Genomic DNA, 27,474 nt, shown 5'->3' with positions numbered 1-27,474 from the left:
TCTCTCAGCACAGGGGCTGTATTTATGGCATGTTCTATCTAGAGGTGACCAATTATTCATCTCTTAAGAGGATTCTCCCCCCCTGGGATTTACTGATGAAACAAATCTGTGAGTGGGGAAGAAGACTTTTAGGGGAGCCCTTTCAGGGAATGTGCTCGTCCGCCTGCATGTGTCTGTGTGTGTCTGACTGTGGGGGTGTGTACGCTGGCTAGCCCTGTCCCATGTCTACACTCTCCGCACCCAAGCTCTCTGCAGACAGCAAATCCTGGGGGGTTAGGTCTGATTGTCACGTATTGGCAAAGGGTGCTCTGTGTGAGGTGGGGGAAGGTAGTGGCTCTTGTGGTTAGTATGTACATATCAATAAAACACTTTAAAATCTAATTTTTTTCCTACTACAAATAGGATACAGATGTAGCAGATTTCTCAATGGCTGGGGTGATGCTTGGGAAAAAGCTGAATTAGACCCAATGACCTCAGGCCTAATTCCCTGAGGTCACCATATCTGGCAGAAGTACCGGGATGTGACTGCTCATGCCTTCTGACCCAACAGTAATTAATGTGGTTTCAGGGAAGAAAGGAAAAGAAGAACTAGGAAAAGTCTAGTAACTTTGATGGAACACTCTTTGAGTATCACGCTAATCACTGCACACTCACTTATCTCCTCCAATCATCACCAACTCCTACAGGGTAGAGATGTACCTCCACAGATGAGGACCCTGAGCACAGAGAGGCTAAGTCACTTTCCCAGGATCACATAGCAATCCAGAAGAACACAGCGATTTTTAACCATTAAGTATTCCTAATCTCACTTCAGGAAATGTAAACAAAATAAATAAGACGATAGAAGAAATTTTAAAAATTACAAGTGCCAAAGATTTCCCCTGAAGCATTAGTAGCAAAGAATTACAAATCACCTAAAATGTTATGTTGGTTTTTCTTCATGAAAAGAAAATGGGAATAAACATATGAAAAAGTACTCAACTTCGTGAGGAAATGGGGAATAAACATATGAAAAAATACTCAACTATTTAGTATTCAGAGAAATACAAAATAAGACCACTTTGAGATTTCATTTTATATCCACTATATAGAATTTAAGAACAAGAATGTTTAGTTCAATTCTGCTGATATACACTGGAGCAGAATCATCAATGTTCAATCGTTCCTGGTCTCATCGGCTATTTTTGAAATAAGTACTGGTATGATGTCCATAGCATATGCTGTTGCTTCTTTTATGAACACTTGTCTCAGGCCTTTTCTTCCATGGGGAAACTTCCCTTGGAAAATAAAGCATATAAACATGCATTCTTTCATCCTAAGTGTTATTTTGTACATGTATTAACGTACCACTTTATTTTACTCATGGTATAGCAGGATGCTAAGATACCATTTGAAATACAACGTTGGTTAACTGGATTCTAGCTTACTCTATTATTTTAATAACTTAATTTTAATAAAATAAACAAGATCTCAAAATGAAGAAAAAAAGAATCGTTTGTATCCTGCCCTTACCACTTACTAGTTGTGTGGCCTGGCAGAAGTCAGTTAACCTCTCTGTGTCTCATTTCTTTATCTGTAAATCTGGGGTTAAAAATTAACCTCTCTGTGCCTCTGTTTCCTCATCTGTATATCCGGGGTTAATAAGAGTACCTAACCTCACGAATTAACATAGGAAGAACACTTTTAACAGTATAAGGTACATAGTAAGGGGTGAAAACTTTAGTTTCATACCAAGTGCTGCTGGGGTTTAGCAGGAATTTTCTCTTCACATACCACTGGTAGAGAGCAAAACAGAAGGACCATTTTGGAAAGGTCTGTGGTGCTTTCTTTTAATGTGAAACATACATTTACCCCATGGTCTTGCAATTCCACTCCGAGAAACTTTGCAAATGTGCATCAGAGATATGTACACAGATGTTCACTGCAGCATTACTCATAACAGCCAAATCATGGAAATAGATCTACGCGCCCACCAACCACAGATGGACAATGGAATATTACATAGCAGTGCAAACAAATGAACCACAGGAACACAAACAAATCTCAGAGACCAGACTGTGCTTTAAAAAAAAGAAAAAAAAAAAAAGCAAGCCTTTAAAGGCTATATATAGTCTACCAATTCGAAAAAGTTCAAACAAAAAATAAAGTTAAATGTACTGTAAAAGATTTAATTAAATGTATGTAATTAAACCTTTTTTTTTAAAGCAAGGTAATGATAAACACAGAATTCAAGGGAGCGGTAACCTCTGGAGGTGAAGAAAGGATATAGAGTTAGGGGAAACACCCAGATAGGTTCAGAGATGTTGGCCATGTTCTCATTTTTATCTTGGGTAGGTACTTAGCTCCGCATTATCATGCTTTATCTGTTTAATGTACATAAAACACTAGGTCAAATATACATTTCCAATAATACATAAGAAAAATTACAATACTTATTACTTTATCAGTAGATGTATAACTGCTTAAAATAAAAAATAAGAACATTTTTATAAAAACACAGGGAAATGTCTTAAATGAAAAAAGAAACTCAAGAATGTACTTGTACTCATAAATAGATGCTTTCTGAGGGTTTTTACTACAGGGGAAGTGTTTATACACTGAAGTGGAGAAAACAAACAAGATTCAAAATATTGCCCAATTTAAGAATTCAATTCCATCCACAACGCATGCGTGTGCACACAAACAAAACACCAAAGGAAAATATGCAGAAATGTTAACAATGCTCATCTCGGGGTGGTAAAGAATGGGAATATTTCCTTGTTCATAGTCTCCAGACTTTATTGTAGGGATCAGATTTTTATTTAAGGGGAAAGTGTGAGAACAAAGTATGGACAACACACCTGAAACTTTGCATACACTATGCACGCCTCTGAACAAAGCCTACACGGGAAGCTTCCTAGAGAGGAATTTGCGGGTGAAGTTTCTTCTTGCTATTTCTGTTGCTAGATAGTTGTTTGTGTTACCCATCCCCCCAACACACACACGTGCGGCGGAAGTAGGAAAAATCCCACGAGCACTGTCGGAGGGGAAAACAGGGTATGGTTGAAGAGGGGTGCAGAGGCTGAAGTTCTCCACCCGTTAAAAGTTCTCTGTGGCTTGCGGTGCTCCCACCCGAAGTCCAAGGGAAAGCCCTGCAACGCGCACCGGTGCAGAAGCCGCCTCCCTCGGCAGCGCGAACGCGATCTTGACCCCTCCCCGCGAAGCGACCCCAGCAGGCGGCGGAGGGGTGAGCGCTGGGTGGGGGCGGGGAGCCCAGGCCGGGCGCCATGGCCTGATCTTGGGCCAAGGCGGCCAGCTCTCCCGACGGAAGCCCCTGCCTCGAGCAGCCGGTGGCGGCCCGGCCGGGGGCCAGCCGGGAGGAAATCGAGCCGACCACATCTGAGGCCTGGCGAAAGGCGCAGCAGCTGCCTCCGAAGCCGCCAGCGCACGAGAACCAGGTCAGGACGCAGAGGCGGCTCCCAGGCCAGACAGCAAGACACATACACACACACACACACACACACACACACACACGCACGCACGCTCGCGCGCCCCTCCAGCAGCCGCTGGGGCCATCGGCCGAGCCACGCAGTGCACGTCCAGAAGAGCCCCCATCAGCCCCCAGCGAGGCCGGGCACGCCCACCGCTCCACCCACCCGACTGCCCACACCGGTTCTCGCCACCCACCTCCCACCCCACAGTCTGGACGCGGAGGAAATGAGAAAACCCCGCCACCACCACAGCCCCCTGCGCACCACCCCTGGCCAACAGCCCCACGCGCGGTCCCTAAAGGTGCCCAAAGCCCACTAAACCTACTGGCCCCTCGGGAGGACTAGAGGACAACGCGGACGCTGACACACGAGAGCAGGGAACAGTTTTGAGAGGCCAGTGCAAAATCCGGGACTAAGCAAGCACTTTCGCGTTCAAATGTAACCTTTTCAAGTCTTCAACATCCGTTGTAATGGATGGGCAGATAGATGAGGCACAGTTAACCAACAGACTCCAAGACTCAACACTGGGGAGTGGCACTGCCGACGGAACATGGGAGGGGAGTGTGGATCCCCATGGCCCCCCAGCTGCCAAGCTTCTCATCTTTTGGAGAAAGAGCTCCCACACGTGCACACTCACAACCAGGGATTCTCACAAACCAGGGATTTCAGCCTCTCCCCTGGACCCCTATCAGGTGAGTTTGCCCCTGTCCCTTCCTTTCTCAAGGACTCAAGAGGACTTACACTTTTTATTTCATTCAAAGCAATGAATCTTTAAGCCAGCACCCAAAAATCTGGAGGAAAAGTAATTTGGGGCAGAAGGGACTCCAGCCATCAGTCACAAGACCGACTTCACACAGTGGGTTAGGAACTGGAAATGGGGGAGAAATTGCCATTTAGGGGAACCTGGTGACAGGAAATTAGGGAGTGCGAATAAATCCAATAAATTCTAGTTATCCTAAACTGGAAAAAAAAAAATCACACAACACATCTCAGTATAAAGGCTTGTCTTCCACGGACACTACTGGTCTGTTAGCCCAGATAACGGAAAGATGCCAGTAATTTGGGTTCTTGTGCGTGTTCATCTGGAAGTCCTATCTGCAGTGTTAGAGAAAAGGAGGCAGAAACCCTGGCCCTCCCCATCCATGAGCTGCTCTCTGAGGGTCAGGGGTGATGAGGAAGGCCATGGGAGTCCTTCTCCCTCTGGCCTTCCTGTGGCACACGCCCACCCCCTCCCTCCCAGTTTCTGTGAGGCTGCTAGATCTTGGTCCTCCATTCTCCATTTCCTCCTTTATCCCCTCAACAGAGCTACTCTCCACACTTCCACCCTCTGCTCTCCTGGAAACCTCCCCAGCTCAGCCTGCACCAGTAACCCTAAAGCTTGCTTTTTCCTGGACTGTTTCTCAAGCTCCTAGCCTGCTCTCCAGCTCCAAGAAACACTTCTACCTGGATGCAATGTAAGCCCAGCACATTTAAAACCTAACTTGGTGGGTGGTGGGGGCAGGGGAGTACCCAGCTGGCTCAGTCAGAAGAGCAGGTGACTCTTGATCTCGGGGTCTTGAGTGCAAGTTCCACATTGGATGTAGAGATTATTTAAAAATAAAGTCTTAAAAAAAAAAAAAAAAGAACTTGGCACCTGTCCCCTTTTTCCCAGCAACTCCTCCTCTGAACATTGATTTTTAAAAATTCATGTGCAAAGTTATTCTCTTGGATATCCTGGCTCAAACCTCCCAGCACTTTTGATGTCCTCCCTTCATGCCTCCATATGCAAGCAGACCCTAGTCTGCTCCTCCTGACAGTAGTTCAGAACTGTCTTCTTTCCATTTTCTCCTCACTTCTCTCTCAGGGAATAACTGCAGTACAAGGCTCCTCGACTGGCCAGCCCACCTCTGCCCTCACCCCAGCACACGCTGTCAGTCATATGCAATCCACTGAGCCTTCAACCCATGACCCCTAACTTCCAGGCCGGCGTGCCTAATTCACTACTATAATCTTTTCTTTTGGGTCAAATGGTAAAAATAAGGAAATAAGTAGGTAGGTAGGTAGGTAGGTAGACAGATACATGTATCAAGGGCAATAAAGATCCCGCCACCTCGCTGCTAGGAACTTAGGTTTATAAATTTGCATTTTTTCAAAAAATCTTTTCCACACATAAGTGAAAACTGAAAACGCCGGATGAGGGGAACAGTTGGGTAAATTATAATACAACTCAATGCACTATTAGATAGTCCTCAAAAACCATAAATTATGAACGCCAAGGAAATATGTTTGAGAAAATGGGCAGCAGAAACAGCAGAATACGCTACGGTATGAGGGTCATGACGACAGCAACGTACAACCATACACGCAAAGGACAAAAGATGGAGGTAGTTTTTTTTTTAAGAAAGCAGAAAAAGCTCAAGTGGCCCCACAGAATACTAAAATCTCACCTAGTGATGCTATCAACACATCATACCCATCATGCCTTTCACATACGGCGAACATGTGTGCAAGTCAGGTATGCTTCCAGCAAATGTGCATTAAGAACTTACTCCACGACGTTACTTCTAGGCACTGGGGACGCAGCAGCGGGTGATCGCTCTGCCTCGTGAACAAAGACTTCACGGATGTTTGGATTCATCTCAGATCTCATTCAAAGGAAAGTTCCTTTAGGACAGACCTGTACCATGATCTCTCAAATGTGTATGGCAGCATAAATCTATGTTATAGACTCTGTGGCTTTGAGTATGGGATGAAAGCAATGAAAATGGATATTAATTATGAGTTTATCTCTGAGCGAAGCTGCCCTTTGTGCAGCTACTGATAGAATTATCACAGGCACACTAAAACTCATTATAGAGCCAAGGAAAACTTTGGTGGGTGACCCAAAAGAAGAAAGCAAGGTCCTAAGAATAGAATGATAAGAAAGGTAAAGAAGAGCTTCAATAGGAGATGCTGAGAGAGAAGAAAAACAGGAGGCTCTCTCCCTGCGAAGTGGAAAATGAAAAAGTAAAAACAAGGAGCTCCCCCTTCCCAGAGAGGACTATAGTTTACATTTGGTGCCTTTCCCCCCATGCAATATGCATATAGTTTATAAAATTGGGGTCACTGAGTATATTCAGGGTTTTTAAATGCTCATTTCTGCCCCGACAGTATCCCAGGTATTTTCCCATAGCGCTTCCCATACACTTTACATGGGTGAGTTGTGTGTGATGTAAATTATATAATAAAATTGTAATTTTTAAAAAATCCTTTAGAGAAAACCTGAATCTCCATCCCTGTAAGAAGCTGTAGGACAAAAGCAGAAACACCGTGCGCTCAAGAGAAGACGGCTGAGCTGGTGAGCCCACCCCGACGGTGAAGGGTACGGGACGGAGGAGCGTCAGGCACCTCAGGAGAGACTCTGCTTTATAATTCCCTCACGGGGGTGGACATTTCCTTTATTTCCCCATTAGGTCACAAGTGGAAGTGAAAATAAGAGATTCTTATCTCAGGGTGAGTGCCGGTGGTCAGGATGGGGAGACCACGTCCCACTCCACTGCTACACTTGGAAGGGAAGAGCCACCCAGGACAGCAGGAGCCTGCTACCTCCTGTGAGGACAGAAAGCAAGCTGGCGTGGCCACAGCTGTGGGCTGAGGAAGAGTGAGCTGCGCTCTGAAGATGCGTAAGCAAGGGTCCCCCAAACCAAGAACCACTGACAGTGATCAGGCGAGCAGTCACAGTAACGGTCATGAAATGTAGGTCGGTTCAAAAGGTCCTTACTGAAGAAGGAGGAGAATGAGAAGGAAGAGAAAAACTGGGGAGAGGAGTCTGCAAGAGATTCAGTAAAATAAAAGCAAATAAGACAAGGAATATGTATTAGGCAATTAGCATGCCCTTAAAAAAGTTAAATGCAAACCATTTTGTTGAAAAACTGAGTTGTGTTGTTAACACCCACAGTACAAGAGCGCACGGCTACTCCAGAATACCCGAGAGTCAACTACCTGCTAAGTGTCCCCCTTGTCATGAAAAAGACCACTCTAGAACCTCCATGAGGACCCAGGGCAGGTGAGCTGGTGAGCTGCACACTCAGGCCACCCTCGAGACATATCCCAGGCTCCCACTTTTGGCTAGAGATGAACAAGTCCTAGCCACTAACCCCAAAACTGCCGGGGGAGGGAGATTTAAAAATCACATCCCCAACCTGAGGGTGTCAGTCCTCAGAAAGCAGCAGGCATGCCCCACCCAAGGCCACAATCCTTGCTTTTCAGCCTTGTTCTCAAGGGAAAGGCTGGACCAGTTTTCAAGTCCCTCTCTCTCCCCAGCTATGGCCTTGATCTCTGGCCAACACCAGATCAGCTAGGAAAGGGGTGGGGGTGGGGTGCTGTGGCCTGGCATTGCACAGACGGAGGGGCAGCGGCAAGGGCAGGAGAAGACAGGTGGCTGACGATAAAGACCGAGCAGCGAGGTGTTCACCTGGAGCTGGGGTGCGTGTGACCAGCAGAGACACCAGACTGCCAGCCCCACCTCTTCTAAGGTTGTCTTAATACAAGCCCTGGATAAGTCATTTTATCTCTCTGGGCCTCAAATTCCTTATCTGTTCTTAAAAAATTCTTTACAAGTGTCAGGAAAAACTGAGGATCCGCTCCAGATTAAAGGAGACTAAGAAACCTGAGCAGTGAATCTGTGTGACTTGGTTTTTTTCCCCCTACAAAACAGGTTGTGACAATGGGCAAAATCTGAATAAAGCCTATAGACTGGTTTCTTAATGTTAATAACGTTAGTGTTTGTAAAGTCTGTAAATCAGGTCTGTAGCAGTATTGTACGTATGTTAATTTCCTGAGTTTGATCGAGGCACTGTAGTCATTTATGTGATTTTAGAAAATCCACACTTAGGGCACCTGGCGAGCTCAGTCGGTGAAGCATGTGACTCTTAATTGCAGGGTTGTAAGTTTGAGCCCCACTTGGGTGTAGAGATTACTTAAAAGATAAAATCTTAAAAAAAAAAAAAAAGAAAGAAAAAGAAAGAAAATCCACACTCAAGTGGTTAGAAGTAAAAGGCATCATGTCTGCTACTTACTTTCAAATGGTTGAAATAAAAATTAGAAAAAGAAAACAAAGCACAAGTAGTAAAATGTTAACATTTGGAAATCTGAGTGAAGAGAATTCCTTGTACTATTCTTGCAACTTTTCTGAAACTCTGAAAGTATGCCAAAAAAAAAAAATAGTTTTATAAGTTATGTTACAAGAGGACTGCTAAGACTCTCCTAGCCTCTGTAAGAAGGTAACATTCTCCACATGTTACAGACAAGGAACAGGAAACAGGAAGAGGACAGTTCCTCAGCAGCAGGAGGGCTCTGGAACTCAGGGTCTCTGACTCAAGTCCTCCCTCTACCCAGACCCTAGATCTTCCAAACAGCAAAGGACAGTGAGCCCCAGACACCACCCCAGATACTGGACAAGAACCTCAGAGCAGAAGGCAAGTAAGAAAGGGGCCACCTGGACAGTGTCTGGGAGGCTGTCAGGAGCAGTGGGAGGCTTCAGAAAACAGACCACCCTGTTCTCCTCCCGAGACCCCTTCCCTCCACATGCACAGGGCACACACGTGTCCTCTTGTGCACACCGCAGAGGCTAACCAGAAGCTTCAGCAACATGCTTGCACTAACTCCGCCAGAACGCACAGCCCCACAAGGAACACAGAACACAACCTAGACAGCCCTGGGAGGGCAGCCTTCCCAAAAGGAACACGACATCTGGAAATCCTAAGTCAGTCTCCTAAATAACTCTAGGGTCAGGGGGGAAAGAAGAAATCAAAATCACAGCTACATTTATTTCCAACTTATTTAGGCTACTTGTCTGTGTCATGGTAAGTAGGTACTTCAAATATCATTAATATGTGAACTGATTTGAGTATAAAAATAGATTTGTTTCCGTGGAAAGAAGTCACATGTACAGATCTGAAGATTAATGTCCATGAAAATAATGGCTATTAACAGAAGAAAAATTCTTCTATATTCTCCTAAAGCTGTTTCTATAAATATTTTTTACTAAATATGAAGGAAAATAAATTAAGGCTCCATCCAAGAAACTAGAAAATAAAAACTTTAAAAATGTGAGAAAGGGGCGCCTGGCAGGCTCAGAGAACGTGCGGCTCTCGATCTTGGGGTTGTGAGTTCAAGCCCCACGTGGGGTGTAGAGATGACTTAAATAAAACTTTTAAAAAAATTAAAAAAAAATAGAAATGTAGGAAAAGGGAATCAGTAAAGACAGAAATAGTTGATTAGAAAACAAAATGTAGTGATATTTATAAATGGAATCTAAGAGATGGCTCTCCAAAAGGCCACTGTTAGAATAAACAAATCTCTGGCAAGGCTGATCATTTGAAAAAGAGAAACATAAATAAACAGTATTAGAAATGTGAAAAGGAATATAACTATTATCAGTGAATAGGGCATGAAGTGCATTTAAAAACTTTGAAAATATTAATGAAAGGACCATTTTCTAGGAAGAGGTAGAAATATTAAAAATGTCACTCACCAGACAAGTGGAAATGTATCAGAGAACTACCCTCCCCCCAAAAAGGGCACCAGGCCCAATAGTTATTACATTATTTTTCTAGCTCATAAAAATGTTGATTTGTTTTATTCTTTCATTTAATTCTCCCAGATCCCTATGAGGTCGTAAGCACTATCTCTGTTTCACAGACAAGGAACCTAAGGGCTCAAGCATTGTCTCTAAGTCACCCAGCCACACGTGACCAACCTGGGACTCAGTCCCACAGTCTGACATTTCTGGGGTGAGGCCCAGAAAATTCTGCGTTCCAAAATGCTCAAGTACTTCTGTGATCAGCCCGGGTTAGAAACTTCTGGGCCCTTGCTACTTAAAGTCTAGTCCCATGAACAGCAGCATCACCATCACGTTTCTCTTGTGAGAAATGCAGAATCCCGGCCCCAGACCTGCTGAATCAGAAAATGCATCGTAAAGAGATTCCCATGTGATGTGGATGAACATTAAAACGTGAGAAGCACTGGTCTGTCCTGCATCTATCTGTCCAGGCTCCTTCAATTCCCTTCAAAATTTGCAAAAGCAGGGGCGCCTGAGTGGCTCAGTCGGTTAAGCATCTGCCTTGTGCTCAGGCCATGACCTCAGGGTCCTGGGATCGAGCCCCGCAACAGGCTCTCTGCTCAGAGGGAAGTCTGCTTCTCCCTCTCCCTCTGTACACGCGCATTTCCTCTCTCAAATAAATAAAATCTTTAAAATTTGCAAAAACAGTGCCTGTTCTGTCTAGCACAACCCAAACAAAATGAACTGATGAACTGGAATGAAATTTGATCATGTAACCATGTACAAAAAAAGTGTAGCAAAATAAAACATTAAAAAATTAAAAGCAATTTGTAATATTTATCAAGGTCTGATAAAGAATACCACTAATATGTGAAACTCTTACTAACTCATAAAAACACACACAAATAGGCAAAGGAAATAAAAATATATTCACATAGTGCAGATCCGACTAAACAGAGCAATAAGAGACTTGCAAATCAAATGTTACACCAATTTCTATACCAATTAAAAAATAAAGATTTTATAAATATGTATTATTTTGTTGATAATTGGGGAAAATCAATAAAGACATTTAAAATGGAAAAAAAAAATACGATTGTTCTAGAAAGACCCAAATATTAAGAGGAGTTCTAAGTGGTGAAATTATGTTTTATTCTATTCGCTTATGTGAACTTCCTAGTTTTTCAGCAATGAATCTGTATTCTTTGTAATAGACAACAACAAAAAAGTTTCTATCAGCTTGACCTTATCTGAAATTTAACAGCTCTGACGCTTAGTCTCTCTTGGATTTTCACAAGTCCACACATAATACTTGGCCTTTTCACCAATCACAGTCTTAAAGGCATGTCCTTTCAATCCTCCTCAAGTACTGGAGCCCCAAATAAACAGAGCCCTTCTACCTTACTCTGCAGCCTGGCAGTTCTCAAACTCCAGTGGGCACGGCAATCTCCTGTAGGAAGCTGGCTGCAGACGCAGACCCCCAGGTCCTACTCTCGGAGATCAACCCTGTACGTCTATGGAGGGGATGTGGAACCAGGTGGTCCCCAAACTACCTTTTGAGAAGCCCCCGTCCCGCCGATAACCCTATGGGAGTGAGGGTAAGTGCAGAAAAAGGGAAGTCTTGACTGGTGTAGAAATTGGGTGAACTGAGGGTCTTAGATGTTGACAGGGGGCCAGCGGTCTCTCTCTACCCACCCCCCCGCTATGTGCACGTGCAGGCTCGACCAGTGGTCAGTGCTTCTGCTCTTTAAAGAGGGGAGGCAGGGGTAGGATATGACTTGATCCAACAGGTGAGCTGAAGTCCAGAGCAGCCCTGTGTCCTAGCCTCCCTGCCAGAACACGCTCTGCTCCGGGAGAAGGCATTTGGAACCGGTTCGCGGAGGTCCATCTGTCAGAGTTGCTGCTCGGCGCCCTGAGAAGGCAGCTCCTCCCACCCTGGCAGAGATGCTGCACGGCTGCCACGAGGGGCCCGACGACTTGGCCCGGTGCTGGCAGGACCGACGGTGGGCAGTGGCAGAGGCAGTAAGGCACGGGTAGGGTAGGGACCCAGAGCAGAGCTTCCCCTCCCCCACCTCTTGGGTACCACTTGGTTTTCCCCAGGGACTTAAATAAACCAGCAGAGGAGCCAGAGACAGCGCTCCCGTCTGCTTCACCCCCTGAACATGAAAGGGGAGAAGGCGCACAGACCACCAGCCAGATGAGAACTGCTCACTGTGGCTGCAAACACAACCTGGTGACATGCTGAACCGGACGCGAGCCGACCCTTACAGTGACTGGGCAGCGGCTCACAGCCCACCTCTAGCCGGCATTTCTTTTTCACACACAAGCCAAGCTGATCCCTCCCCCCACCTTCTTTTTAGGGAAGGCAAGAGGCAGGAATCTGGCCCCTGCTTAACAGCAGCAGGGGTTCCCACGTCTCCCAGGGAAGGGGGGGGGTCCCTTGTTCATGGGTCTCAGCAGATGCAGCCTTCCTAGCCAGGCTGACAGCTCCATCTCCATCTCCATCTAGCTCTTGGGGCAGCAGAGACCGGGAGCCTGCAGTTACGGGGTGAGGGGCAGGGGGAGGACAGAGGGGCTTGCACTGGACAGCTCCATTGAGAACTAGTGCCTCCCATTCCCCAATTACAAGTTTAAAATGCAGGGCGCCTGGCAATTAAGCAACAAATCCTTGATCTCAGCTCAGGTCTTGATCTCAGGGTCATGAGTTCAAGCCACGAGTTGGGCTCCACGCTGGGCATGGAGCCTACTTAGAAAATAAATAAATAAAAATAAAATGCAAACACAGCGGGGAGAATTAGCACATTGATAGGCTCTTCGTAGAAGACGCTTGCGGGAGTCTTAGACTCTGGAGAAGAGCAGGGCAACGAACAAAGATGCTACCTCAAGAAAGGAGACCGGGCACACAGAAGGGGAAGCCAGTTTCACCAGTGGCCTCTGTAAGCTCTACTTCCAGCCTCCATGAACCCTCGTCCCCAAAGAGCAGCTGCAGGGAAGCTTGTGTTTTAGGCTTCCTTCAGGCGTCTGGGAACTGAGAAGGCAACTCTCCCTACTAGTTAGTACTAATGAGAATTAATGACAAGTGGGCTGTTAGTCCCCAGGTAATTACAAGGTGTGGGCTCACAGGGCTCCTCCCTGATGTCTGCCTGTGGGAAAACAGCCCAGGACCTTCTTTCTACGGTGGGGATGAGGCAGGTGCCCCACGTCTGTTATCCAGCTCACAGCCTCCAGGCTCGCAGCCAGGCCTGCTTTAGATTCTGCTCCCCAGACTGGCCTAGGCTGTCACACTTTGAGGAGGTGAAGCTCATTGTCTCTCTCATCAATTTGATTCTACAGCATTTATTAAAAGGATTTACTGCATGCCAGGCCTTGTGCCAGCTACTGGGAAACGGCGTGGAGTAAGTGGAGCAAGCACCTGACCAGAGGACCTCATACCAGGCCCTAAGTACTGCCGCGGAAGCGCAGACTTCATGCACGGGCTGAGGGAAGGAGGGGAGCTGGGGCCCACGCAGCCGGAGTGGTAGCGACCGCAGCACAGCGCACGGACAAGACCCAGAGCGTTTCCAACACACCTGCAGGAACAGGTTACAAAGTGTAACACGGGCCCCCGGCTGGCGCAGAGGAGCACATGACTCCCGATCTTGGGGGTTGTGAGTTCGAGCCCCATGCTGGGTGTCAAGATTACTTAAGTAAATAAAACTTTTTAAAAAGTGTAACAGAAAAAGATCCCCTTCACTGCAGTAATAACAAGACCTACAACATCTTAGAAATGAACCTAATGAGAAGAGCGAGCCAAAACTTTAAAACTCTGGTGGACACACAAAGAAGACTAGAATAGATGGACAGATATACTTCCCATTCCCTGGATAGGAAGACTCATTGTAAAGCTCTCCATTCTCCCCCAAATAATCTATAAATTCCATGTGATTCCAATTGAAAAATCACAACATTTTTCACAGAATTTGACAAGTTGTTTATAAGCTTATTTGGAAAAGGAAATATAAAAGAAAAGCCAAAAAAAAAAAAAAAAGTGGAAAAAATGAGTTTTGGGTTTTAACCCAACTGTTATATAAAAACTGCTGTACTTAAAACAATAAAATACTGGGGTGCCTGGGTGGCTCAGTCAGTTAAGTGGCTGCCTTCAGCTCAGGTCATGATCCCAGGGTCCTGGGACTGAGCCCCGTGTAAGGCTCCCTGCAGTCTGCTTCTCCCTCTGCCCCTCCCCCCAGCTCATGCTCTCTCTCTCTCTCTCTCTCTCTAATAAATAAAATCTTTAAAAAAACCACAAACAATAAAATACTGACAGAATCAGACAAATAATTCAATGGAACTGGAGGCTCTAGAATGCCCATGAATGTGTATTCCTAAAATGCTTAAGGTAGAATTATAAACCATTTGGTTAACTATAAATAGTCAAAAAACAGACTGGAAATAATAGGCTTTCTATCTGGGAAAAATTCAATCCCTATCAAATCATATACAAAAATAAATCCTGAACAAATTGCCAAAAAGTATATGTACAAATATGTCAATTACCACATCATTTATAATTACAGAAAATTGGAACCAGACATGTCCATCAATGGGAATCAGTTTAATTACAATAAACCTATAACATGCCAGACTCTATAGCCTTTAAAAGCCTAAGATAGATGTGCTGACATGGAAAGATACCCTCCACATACTAGTGAGCAAATAAAAGAATACCAAACATAAAGGATGGTTCAAACACACGACCGCAGGATAAGCAGTAAGTTCATATACTCATTTTAAAGTCTGCAAAGATACGTATAAATTGGTGATAGAGATTACACCAGGATGGGGAAGAAATAGCAATTTTCAGTTTCTAATTTTTCTAATTTATATACTTTTATATTTTTTTGAGTTTGTGAAGTGGCTATGTATTATTTTTATTTTTATTTAAATTTAAATTTTTATGTAAGTCCAAAAATGTATTTCCCATTTGGGGGGAAAAAAAAAAAAGAAAGAAAGAAAGAAGAATATTGCTAGTGATTTCTAGGTTGAACTCATAATTCACCCTCTCTCTGTCCCTGGCCTCTACTGCTCTCCATGGAGTTAAGGTAAAGGGTAAGAAAATCTATCCCCCAATGTGCTTCACCCTCTCCCGCCAGTGTGACCCCTGGGCCAAATCATCTCTCTGCTGACTTCAACAAGTTCAGGCTGGGGTACAGAGCGCTCTCCACCACGCCAGACTCTGCCGGACCTGGAGAGGGGAGACTGTGCCTTCCTCGTTGGGATTACTGTTGCCCTATACCCTGAGCTCTGGGGGAATAAAAAAATGGATTTTCAGTGGAGCACTGGAGACGGTCCCCCAGAAATGCTCACACCGTTCTTCCTGATGCTATGAATCTCCCCCCTTACCCTACTGTCTGTCCATCCTAGCACACTCTTCATAGCCTCAGGGATCCAACTGGGCCTTATCTTCCAGAAGTGCACCAAAGAAACACAGAGCAAGACTTGAACCTGCGGCCTTGACCAGCTCAGCTAGGCCATGAGCTCTGGGTCAAAATTTTATTTTCCTCCCCGGACCCCCCACCCCTTCACTGTCCTTAGCTTCTAGCTTCATTTTCTCTGCTGCTAATGCATGAGGCTTTTCTCAATGCTACTAAAACATCTATATGGACCTAGGATATGCTCTGGTCCTAGGCAATAAATTCCAAACTGATTTTGTTTAGGTTAAAAAAAAATTTTCCCCCACAGGTCTGGCTGCTAAGCTGATAAGCTATTACTAGGTCCCTACCCCGCAGCTTGGAGACAAAGCCCCTAAAAGTAATCCAGCACAGTCTCTGGCCCTGACGTTGTTCCACAGCCAGTGATTCTCCCTTGCTGGGAGGAAAGGGAGCCAGGCTGCATCAGGACTTAGTATTCTCACATTGGGTGTACCATCAGCATTTCCCCAAGAGCACTAGCAGACATGAAATAGCAAAACCCGCAAAAGAGGCCATAGCAGAACTTAGAGAAAAAGTCATATTTTTAAATGTGTCTGTGATTAAAAAAAAAAAAAGTAGAAAAAGAAAAAATAGAATGTCTTACAGATCCAATGCAGAATCTAGAAAAAGCACATGCCAAATAAACCTAAGGAAAAGAAGACAATAAAGACTAAAGCAGAAATTCATGCTTTAGAAAACAGAAAGCTGGGGTGCCTGGCTGGCTCAGTCAGTAGAGCATGTGACTCTTGATCTCAGGGTCGTGGGTTCAAGCCCCACGGTGGGAATGGAGCCTAGTTGAAAAAAAAAAAAAAAAAGAGAAAGAGAGAGAAAAGAAAACAAAGCACAACTGACAAATCTATGTGCTTTTAAGTATATAAAAAAAGAAATTAATGTACGATGTTAGAAATTAAGAAAGTGAAAAGAAATCACAGCTACTGAGGGAACTGAAGGGCAAGAACTATATACCCATGATGCTATTAAATTTGAAGAGATCACTTTCATAGAAAACACAAAGTAAATGTTTCGTAACAATAGCCACGGAAATTATAGGTCAATCTCCTTCACAAAAATAAATGCAAAACTCCCACGCTGATAAATCAAACAGCATGCTAAAAAAAAAAAAACAACCCAATTACCAAGTGGGATACTCAAGGAATTAAAGATAGTGCAATATTAAGAAATGCATTAACATAATCCATCCTACCAACAGGCAAAGGAGAAATAGTTCACCTTCAGACCACGTTAAATAGATGTGAAAAATGAAGCATCCACTACTAATAGGGAAAAACTTAATAAAATAGAGCAAGAGGCAAATTCCCTAACATGACATAAAGACCTCAAACAATCAGCAATATCATGCTTATGGGTAAAACACTAGAGACATTCATTCAGAGTGAAAAGGGGGGAAAATCACGAAGGAGAACAATGGCCTGTGCTCACTAAATATTTGCCAAATGAATTTAACATGGAAGGACAGTCCTAGGAGAGAGGCGGTGGTCTACTGACAAAGGGGATCGGCTCGAAGTCAGCTCCACCTCCTGGAGAAACATCAGTCCTCAGGCACCCTACAGGCCCAAATCTCAGTTTTCTTATCTGAAAGGTGGGGCTACTACTCCCGGCCTCAAAGTTGTCCAGAACCGCGAAAACTTGGCCCCACGCATCACACACATGGTAAGTGCCCAATCAACACTGTAACCAGTAACACGTAGGGTAAAGCGGCTGGGACGCAGCAGCAGGACTCCGTTTTTACCAACAACAGAAAATTAGTAGTTCACGCTGGAGCAACCTGAGGTTAGGGGCACTGACCCCCATGCAGTTGAAAATCTGCCTATGGCTGCTGACTCCCCAAAAAGTGAACTACTAACAGCCTCCTGTTGATAGGAAGCCTTGCCGATAACATATATAGCTGATGACCCCATCTTTGATATGTTATATGTATGATCTCTTAATTTACATTAAGAAAATCATAAGGAAAACACATTGACGGTACCATACTGTATTTACCGGGGGAAAAAAATCTACGTATAAGTGGACCCACACAGTTCAAACCCATGTTGCTCAAGGGTCAGCTGTGTGCAGAGAGTCCAGTCTGGAGAACACTAGCGAACAGTGGTTAACTGGGTTGTGAAATTATGAGCAAATTCCTCCCCTTCTATTTCTATTTTCTAATTTTACCAAAGAACATGTATTATCTGCAAAATACAAAAAAAGACTAAAAAGCCAAAAAATGGTAACAGAGTTCTGGATTTAGCCAAGATTGAGGGCTGGCAAGGCTCCAGGCGGAGGCGGCGGAGGAACCACAGGTGAGGGGCGCTGGTTACCGAGGGGAGGGGCCTGAGGGCCTCCCGGGCCCCGTGTCCTCTCGCGGTGGCACCCACTCGGTTTCAGGCACACCCACGCCAGCGCGCAGCCAAGCTCCTGGCGGAGGACGAGCTGAAGCCGGCCGGGCCCGAAGCCAGCACACAGTGCTGTACTACTGCATATCCTGACCTGACTTTGGGCAAACGACACAGAAATCCTGGAGGATGGGGATGGGGTGAGAGTGCTCATTCCCTGAGCCAGGGGCTCGTTATGCAGGTGTGTGGACTCTGCGGAAACTCACCCAGCTGCACACAGTATGTACCCTTTCGTGTGTATGCTGTGTGTCAATAAAAAATTTTTTTTAGTAATTAAAAACTCACAGGAGAACACTCAGTTTCTGTCCTTGGCCACCGAGCTTCCCTCTTAAAGGCTGGTTTTGATAAATATGAACTCATGGACCAGTTTCATGGAACAGAACATTCAATCCGGTATTTTGCCTGACAGGTCTCGCTGTCTTCATTTTTCCAGACTCTTTATTGATTACTAGTAAAATTATCAATGGACAAGAAAACAATTCTGGGGCACTCAGGGGGACGCAGGAAAGCCCAACTGGAAGAAGGGCAGTGGCGTCCAGCCCCGAGCACGCATCTGAGCCACCTGAGGAGTCCTGAAAAATGCTGGCACCCAGGCTCTACTCCAGACTCGTTACAACAGCCTCTCAGGGGCTGGGGCCCAGGCACTGATATTTTCGTTTTTAAAAGCTCCCCAGATGATTCTAGTATGCGGTGGCACAGAGACCCACTGAACTAGCTGAACCGGAGGGACTGGGCCCCGGGCCCTCTCTCAAGCAAGCTTAAGCATGGTCCTGCTTGTCCTGGTGGAGGCTGTGCGGGTGGGAGCAAGCGCTTAGGGCCCCCTCCCAGGTCCTCCTCCACGTCCCACGACCCCCAGACCTCAGGAAGAGACCCGGGGGGACCCATGCCCCCACATGAAGGAGGCAGCCTCCGGAAGGGTGGGAGAGGAGTTTCCCAAGAGTTGGATAGAGAGCCCTGGGTTCTGGCTCCCAGCCAAGTGTTTAGAGTGCTCTGGACCACTTGCCAGTACAGCCCCAAGACATGTACCACTGCGACCACACAACCCCAGAGCTAAGCCCTAACTACTACCCAGGGTCCAAATGACACCACTGGGAACCCACAGCTGGAAAACAGGAAACCGAGGAAAAATAATAGTGAGAAAAAAGGCCACAGGGCAGAGGTCAGCATATAGCTCAACCATCACATAGGACCTGGCTCAAGGACAAGTGGCAGGGCCAGTGAGGAAGGGCTGCCACACGGACCACCTGCCCAGAGTTTCCAACACTCATCTCTGGGACCCCTATACCATACTCATCTTGCATCCACTCTACCTTAATGGGTGAGAGGAACCCACAGGTCTGACGCAAGCAGATGGCTATCGTGGCCCAGCAGCCCCACAGCAACTTATAAGCTCCTAGATAACTGACATAAGCAGTCCTTGGTCTATACCCCACAAAGCAGTACCCTCAAAGGCCCCCTCTGTTCAGTCTACAACTTAGGGCTGAGCTCAAAGCACAAGGAGTGACAGTGGCGATGGGCTGAGGCCACGAACAGTGTTCTAGGATGGAGGACACAGCAGGAGAGAAGAAAGGGATGTATTGCACCAGGAAAACCAGAATGGGCATCTCTGGGGTACAGCCTCCCCCACCCCACTGAAAATCCATCTGTGTGCTCCCCCCACACACACACAGCTCCGGGTGTAGGGCAACAATGATCCCACTGGGGAAGGCAGCCTCCCCTCTCTGGGTCCAGCAGAGCCTGGGGGTCAGAGGGTGCTCCCTGTACCCAGCTTGAACTTGTTCAAGCCAGTAGAGAAATGATTTGGCCCAGGGGACATGAGCCTTGGCCCACACTCAAGGGAGAAGGTGGTGCAGAGAGAATCTGTCTGGAGATGCAGACGGGACTCTCATTCCAGAACCCTCCCAGGGTCTCTGCCCCTGCCATAGTTACTGGTTTCCCTAGTTCCTCCACCTTATGCAGAGTAGCCAGCAGGAATCAGGGATGGAAACTTCCTAAGGTATAGGATGGTGGATGGGCAGAAACCACTCCTTCGGTAACCTCCATCAGTGTAGCGGGGCTGGGAACCAAGGCCCACAGGCTAAAAGAGCAGACTCAGGGGGAGGAGAACACTGAGGGGGAGGGGACGTGGGTGCCTGCTGCAGAAGAGGCAAAGCGGGAAAGCTCAGTCAACAGGGCAGGGAGTTTAGGAGCTCACTGTCAGGGACAAGTTGCAAACCCTTTCAATGTCTTTGTTTCCCTGGCAAAGCCCAAGAGGTTAGGATTACATGTGAAAAATGCTTGGAGGCGGGGTTGAGAAATCCAATTACTTAAGCACCAAGGGCACAAAAGTTCCAGGCCACAAAGGTAACCAGGATTTGCTCAGACCCTAATCTTACTGTCCTTGGGATGTTGGTCTCTTAAGGAATATTTCTGCGGCAGGACAGTGTTACCTGTAACTTAGCCCCTGCCCCACTCCCCTCTAGGATGAGGCAGCTGGGGTAGTAGGAAATCGGCATTTTTATTTTTTTGTCTAGTCCTTAGCATCCTAAATGAAAAGACCAAAGATCCTCAGCAGAAAAGAACTACAAGCTTTGCAGAGTGTGCAGGGGGGAAAGCGGAAAAAAGTAGGAAGGATATGTCCAAACTTCAGCAATCAAAAGTACCGGGATGCCTGTCCTTAGAAAACCCGGCACAGTTTGTGATCAGCCCCTAGACAAAAAGAGCTAGACCTCTGGGTGACTGAGAGCCGCCAAATGGAAAAAACTCAAAAGTTAAGGTGCCCTGCCTGAGGCAATGGGGCTCTAGTGTCTTGCAAGGTCCAAGTCTGCTCTGGTATCTGCAGGAGACCTCGCCTCTCCTTAACTGTTCTCTTCCTCTAAAGCACGCGGTATACACACGCACACTCCTGCCCCTTCAGGGGGTGCCACAGGTTCTGACACCTCTCCATCAGAATCTGAGACTCTCAGAGAAGAAAGGGCAAATAGGAGGAATCCTTATCTACAGCAGCTGAGAGGCAGGTAAATCTTCCGAGGTACTTGGAAAGAATCTCTGGGACAGTAAGATCTCTACTCTTGAAGTGTCCTCCAGATGGACAGTATAGAAGGGAGGGGATGTCAAAACAGAGACCCTCTGCTCTCCCAGAAGCAAAGTTCAGGAGGAATGCAGTTCAAGATACGGCCCGTGAACTGTTGATCACCAGTCCACTACAACTTCTGAAGCCGCCACAGCTATTTGCACCTGCCACGACAAGCCAGAGCTTGTCCGCCGGACACGCCTCATCCCGCGGCTCAGACCGGTCTGGATGGTGCTGAGCTCCCAAGGTGAGCCATGCCTGGCACAAGCTGCAAACTCCCTGTGCAAACAAAGTAGGACTATGTTTCCATCTGCAACATTTTGGGAATGAAGAAAAAAAGAAAACTGGCACTTTACCACATAAAAACTAACTTTGGGTAACCCGTTCATTTCACAAAGAAAACTAAGTCCAGGAACATTAAGCGTCCCCACGCCCAACGCACGGGAGTAGAGTGGGGAACAGAGGGGAGAAGAAACCAGACAATTGCACTTCCCAGCTTCCTCCTTTCAGCGGTGTTCTCCATGGGAACCCCGAGGCAGGAAGGGCTGCAGGACCCACACATTCCCAACGAGTAGAAGGCAATTCAGGATTCAAGGTGGAACACCCAGGCACAGTATATCCGTCCCACTTAACCTGAATCTCAAACACAACACGTCTATAACCAACACTTTCCTTTCAAAACGAAGCTTTCTTCCCAACTATTTCATTCCTGACCCCACCACCCTAATCTATAAGCACCAGACTCCCGAAACACTGACTTGCCCAAAACAAGGCTGCCACGTGGATTCTTCCTGCAAAGTACCTTGAGGTCCACTGAGCCAGTGATGAAAGCAAACATAAAGAGCTAGGAGCTAGGCACAGCTGGGGGGGAAGGGTTTGGTCTGCCACGTGCAAGTTCACAGCCCCAAGCAGACATCAAAAGCCTTCCACGCATAAAACCCAAAACTTGCCAGTGCTGGTTCCCCCACTCCCAGTTAGGATTTTTGGTAATTTAGTCAGTGTCTCTTGCTTCCAGGGGTACTGTGAAGAGCAAATAAGGACTTGTTTTTCAGGGTCTAGGACTGCACCTGGAACATGGTAAATGCTCATAAACGTAGAAAGACAAAGGGATGGGGGAAGAAAGGGAGGGTCACAGTCCCGGGGAGCGTGATAATCAATAGATTTTCACTGTCTGAGCCATCCCGGTCCCCTATTTGTCCCAGGGCTTCCTAAACTCACCCCCAAGGAAGCCACCTCCTTCTCAGAAGCTGCACACATGCTGGGGACAAGGGGGAGTCCTCAGCTGACTGCCAGATGCACGAGTGTGAGAGGAAATGAGGCCAAAAGCCCAAGAGGTCAGGGTGGGAAAGAGAGCCGGGAGACCCGGAAGCCGAGCCAAACCAGAGCCCCTCCCCACGCTCCCTGCCCCCACCCCCAGCGAGCCAAACCCCTAGCTACAGCCTCAGGGGTGTGGGAGGGGACTTGGCAGGACCACAAAGGCCATTTCTAGCAGCTGGAAGGAGCCCGGAGCCCAGGCCCCTCCTCAGCAAACCCAGCAAGCGGGCCACTGGAGCCCTCACTGCGATCCCTGCGGGCAGCTCCCAGGCCCCTGCACTGTGGCAGGCAGGAAGTCTCTCCCTCCGGCTCACACATTATCCTGCACTGTCCTCTCAATGGTTCCAAAGTGGTTGGGGTCACTAAGGAGGTGGGGCTGAGCTCCGGGACTCTAACTGCAGTCCTTACCACAACGGCGGCGGGGAAGCCCTCTCCGTTTCCAAACGCAACTCTGTGTGGCCCCCTTCTGCTCCAGCCTGACACACTCACCTGCGTCCTTATCTCCCCAAGTTTACCGGTGCTTGAAAACTTACCTCAGAGAAAAAGAGTTTCTGCTAGACCCTCACAGAGGGCTGGAGAGCAGGAAGAGCAGGCAGGCAAGGACTAGGAGGAGTCAGCCACGGTGTGGGGATCACAGACCCTCGACAAAGGGGCATTTCTGCAGCGGTCCAAAGGAGAGACAGGAGGCAGAGATCCCGGGCACAGTCCCAAAATAGTTTCCAGACATCCTCAGCCAGTCAAGGATTCCCATGGGGCAGAGCGTGGGAGCAGCGTGGGAGCCCGAAAGCAGGGGTGGCCTGGAGCTCTCGGCACTGGGCACTCACTCCCGTCCAGGCTGCCAAGAAGGAGGCGGTGGCAACAGTGTGTGCTATGGCATGTTCCTTGGGATATCATGGGTAGACACACAACACACTAGCCAGTAACATGACAAATCGCGTTTATCGAGCTCAGCTCTGTGCCTGGGCTAGGCATTACGCAAACCCCACACCGCGCCTGAAACTCCGGCCGGACTCCGCACAGGGCAGACGAGCACATTCCCCCCGCCTGCTGCGCGCCACTCCCCCATGAGGTTTACCCATCTTGCACCCATCCTGTGGGAACACAGACTGTGACGAGTGACGCCCCCTTGTCCCGTGTCCCAGAGTCTTGGCCTGATCTCAGAATGAGCTCATGCACCAGACACATCTTCCTACACCACGACCTGCTGAGGGAAAAGGATCTGGTAACACTGCCTCATCGGGGATGTGGGACACGGCACTCAACTGGCCACGTAAGAAAACTCCATGTGAGGGAAAGGTGGCACCGGGAATGGGGCGCAAGCGGGGGAGGGGGGGTTGGAGGCTCAGATCTGCAGGCTTGTTGGCAATGCCCAAGCCGGGCCAAGAGGAGGCTATGATTCTCAGACAGACAACTCAACAATAAAAACAAGCACAGACACAATCTAAGAACTTCAAAAACGCAGCCAGCTCAGGCCCTGCTCTGAGAAGGGGGAAGGAGGAAGGCGTGTTTGGAAGGTTTCCTCTGCTTTTTCAAGGAGCCTCTGCCGCATGCCCACAGCACCAAAGGTTGAGGTATTAGGCTGAGAGCTTCCAGCAGCACTGCAGGGCCAGCAGAACGCAGGCAGGGAGAAAAGGAGAACACACTCGGAAAGAGCTGAAGAGCAGCCATCGCTAGGCAGGAGGGGGGTGCTCTGGGGAGTAAACAAACCTGCCAGCAGTCCTTCCTCCAGCAGAGAGGGAAGCTCTGGCTGACAAGGCCGGAGACACAGAGGGGGAGGGCGCTGCCTCCTCCCTGAGCCCATCTGTCCTCATCCCCTTGTCCTGTTCTCCCCAGGGTGGGGGGCAGAACAGGTGCACTGCATGATCTCCGTGCCCACAGCCCTCAATAGCACACACAGTGATTACAGCTCCCCCAGTCAGCAGTGGGAGGCCAGGAAAGGAAGTGGAGGTGGAACCGGGGGTTCTGCTCTGGAGAAGTGAACGAGTGAGCTCACAGCTCTCTCCCCTCCCCACCCACAGCACCGCCAGTATCAACCACCCTCTGCTTGCCTCAGGGGCCGCCCACTACTCCCAGCCTCACCAGGGCATGCCCAGCTCCCCAGGGGAGCTAATGCCACCTGACTCTCCTTCTTCCCCCAGAACAGGGCTTCAGAAGCAAAATTCATGTCCTCCCCCAAGCACTTCCTTGCCTCAAGTTCCTTGGGAGGAGGCCAGGGAACCACCCTGGCTCCTGATCCACCCGGCAGCCGCCTCACCCAGGAGCCCCCATCCCACGTGGGGAAGCAGAGCCCCTCCCTAGCGGCGTCCCCACCCAGGCAGTGAGGCGGCAGGGTGCCACCACCAGCACCTCCACAGAGCTTCCCACAGCTTTCCCAGGACGCGGGAGGAGGATTTCCAGGGACCAAAGTCTAAGAGCATCTGGGGACTTGAGCAGCTTGCCCACCTGCTACCCAAGCAACCTGATTCCCCCAGCTCCCCAAAGGCTCCAAGGGCCAAAGGGGAAAGTAGGGCTGAGGCAGGGACAGGCTCCCTCCCCCAACCTGCCCCTGCCCTGTAGTCCCCACACTCCTTCCCCAGCCTCTCTGCTCTTGACTTGAGAGGCAGCCACATGAAGCTGCCTCCCCACTCTGTTTTCTCCACCCTGGGCCAGCAGAGGATACTGCTGAGTAATCCCAAACACTCAGCGGGTCCCCAGCCCCGAAAAGAGGGGCAAAGCCCAAGGAAACGTACCGATCCTCGTCCTTGCCAACGCGAGAAGAACATCTGCATTCCCTAGTAATGGCAGATACCCCACCAGGTTCTGCGCTGCCCTGCCCCAAATACCCCAGTCCCGGCCTCAGACGATCACAGTGCCCCCTTCTCTGCTTCCCACGCACCTGGTAACATTCCCTTCCCAGTCCCCCAGACACCAAGCTGCACAGAGTAACAACAGCCGCCCGCCGGATTCCCAGTCATGATGTTGCATCAGCCCCCACCCTACCCAAAATATCCTCACCCCCACCACCTCCTCTCCTCTCCAGCCATCTCCATGGTGACAGCAGCATGACTAATGACACCCTATCAGCTTCAGACTCAGGAGCACAATCCCCCTCCCCCTTTGGCCACCCCCCCCCCCCCCCGCGTGCCCCGGGATTTCTGCAGGTTGGATGCAAACCAACAGCACCAGGGACATTCTCTAGAGATTTCCAGAGGCAAGGGTGGGGAGTGGGTTACATGTCTTAAAAAAAAAAACAAAAAACAGTTCAACAGACCCAATCCCAACTGCACCCAAACCATCCAGCTGAGAAAGCAAAAAGAATCCAAACAAAACCCACACAGGCCTGAGAATTCATTGGTCGCCCACACCCCCGCCACCCCTCCCCCTCAGCTGCTGCTACACACACAGTGGGAGATTAAGGGATCACCAGAGGAGACCCTTTATTTTTATCCAATCCAGTCAAACACTTCCCCCCCACCACACACGCGCGCACACACACACATGCGCGCGCGCACACGCGCGCACACACACAAGGTACCTTGACAGCAGCCCCTTGTCCCCACGGCCCGGCTCCTTCACCAGCCTTTATTTCCACCTGCAAAAGAAGCCAGAGAGACTGATGAGCCAGGCAGACGCCAGGAAAGAAGCAAAGTCCTGCTGCTGCACACCCCCAGCACCACTGCAGGGGCAGGAGGAGAACGGGAAGGAGGGGGCCTCGGAAAGAAAGGATAACAGGGACCATCTTCCTGCTCCAGCTGCCGCCCAGACTCTTGGATGGGCTCATTCGCCTTCCTGTGTTTTTGTTTTCATTTCTCCTTTTTCCACCCTCCCGAGATCCAGGAGGGCACTGCCCCTCCTCCTGCGTCCTGTCTGGCCTCGTCTCTCCCCGCCCTGCCCGCTCTACCTCGGCCGGCCTCCTCTGGTGCATCGGCCGGCGGGCCTCCCATTATCCCCGCCGGAGCGCACGGAGGGAGGCACTGCAGAGGAGGCGGCGGCCAGCTGCCGGCTGGGCTCCCCTCCCCGCCGCCGGCGAGGCTGGTGTGGAGGGGGCGGCGCGCTCGCCAGCCAATCCCCGTGGCCCGCCGGGCGGGGGCAGGGCCGCCGGGGGCTGGACCTGCCCAGCCGGGAGGCGGGGGCGCCGCCGAGGGTGCCGCGGAGCTGCGCTGGCCGCTGCCCAGGTCTGCCGCCGCTCCCTGGCAGGCCGGGGATCCCGGGGCACCCCGCTTCCTCCCGAGTGGGAGACCCTGAAGGTGATACCAGGGCGTCCTCTGCATCTCCAGGGTCAAAGACGACAGACCGCGCCCGGGGTCGAGCTGGGGTGGACTGGTGGGATTCCCCCTCCAGCCACTCTCTGACCCCAGGACACCAGCGCACAGCCTCATCCTAGCGGCAGCGAGGACGGTGCCAGGTACTAGGATAAGAGCAGGAGGAGTGACAGCCCCCGTCATCTTCCAAGAAGAAACAGAAAAAAGTCTTGGCAGTATGAACCTTTACCCCATTTTTGCAGATGAGGAAACAAGGCAAGACAAGCGAAGGAACTTACCCAAGGTGACAACAGCTAGAACACAGCAGGGCTGGGACTCCAAGCCAGATCCATCTGGCTCTGAAGACCAGACTCTTAACCATTACACAGTCCTGCTCCTCCCTCCCTCTAGCGCCCACCTCAGAACACAGACTGCTTGAAGCCCACACTGCCTGTGGCTCAAAGCCTCACCAAGTCAGCCTTGCGCTCCCCATACACACGAACACCCACACCTCACCCGAGATCACTCATCCGTCATGCCTGAACATACCCCACCCCACCCAGCCAGCCGCCACCACTAGGATGTTGCCTCCTCTCTCAGGAAGGCCACAGAAGGTGGCCCTCCAGGTCCTAGGCACACCCCTACCCCCCCCCCCAGACCTCAGGGCTTCCCATCCCTGGGAAAGGCTGAGGAGGGAAGGTGACCCAGACCCCAAGAGGTCTGGCCTCCACTTCCCAGACTCTGAGCCTTTGAACCCTACAACACCCAGGAGACTTAAAGAGCAGCAGGAGGAGAAAGAATAAAATGGGGAGAGACAGGTCCTACAAACCACTCCTCGATTTAATTTCCTGGGCATTTCCGGGCACACCCTGCTGCACCCCATCCCCTCACTGTAGCTGAACACCCCCAAAGCTTGCACGTCCTGGGAAGGGGCAGCCACAGACTCTGGGGCTCACACGTCAGGTTCAGTTCCTGGCTCCGTCACTAGCTAGCCCCAGCACCACAGTCATGTTACTTTACCTCTCTTAGCCTCACTTGGCTCTTCTGTAGAATGG

At 48.9% G+C, this 27,474-nt stretch overlaps 1 protein-coding gene and 1 long non-coding RNA gene across 4 annotated transcripts in view; one reads left to right on the top strand and one right to left on the bottom strand.

Annotated features, from left to right (window-relative positions):
* TET3 (tet methylcytosine dioxygenase 3) overlaps positions 1-27,474 on the bottom strand; it is a 99,838-nt gene that overhangs the window by 56,700 nt on the left and 15,664 nt on the right. For 2 of the 3 annotated variants that reach the window (XM_045788305.2, XM_045788307.2), the window contains exon 3: positions 25,714-25,770. In XM_045788305.2, the coding sequence (XP_045644261.2) occupies positions 25,714-25,770 (57 nt within the window). Of the gene's footprint in view, positions 1-25,713; positions 25,771-26,079; positions 26,187-27,474 lie in introns of those variants that run through there. The other variant, XM_045788308.2, reaches the window with a different exon arrangement.
* Positions 3,023-8,582, top strand: LOC148109675 (uncharacterized). The gene is made up of 3 exons (XR_015725225.1): positions 3,023-4,162; positions 4,774-4,924; positions 6,704-8,582. It is a non-coding gene; the product is annotated as an uncharacterized LOC148109675 (long non-coding RNA).

This window comes from Ursus americanus, chromosome 7 (assembly GCF_024610735.1).
Source record: "Ursus americanus isolate L20-20 chromosome 7, mUrsAme1.1.p, whole genome shotgun sequence".
NCBI classification, from domain to species: Eukaryota; Metazoa; Chordata; class Mammalia; order Carnivora; family Ursidae; genus Ursus; species Ursus americanus.
Note: the sequence above shows the minus strand (reverse complement) of the source record. Positions and strands in the feature narration are given on the sequence as shown.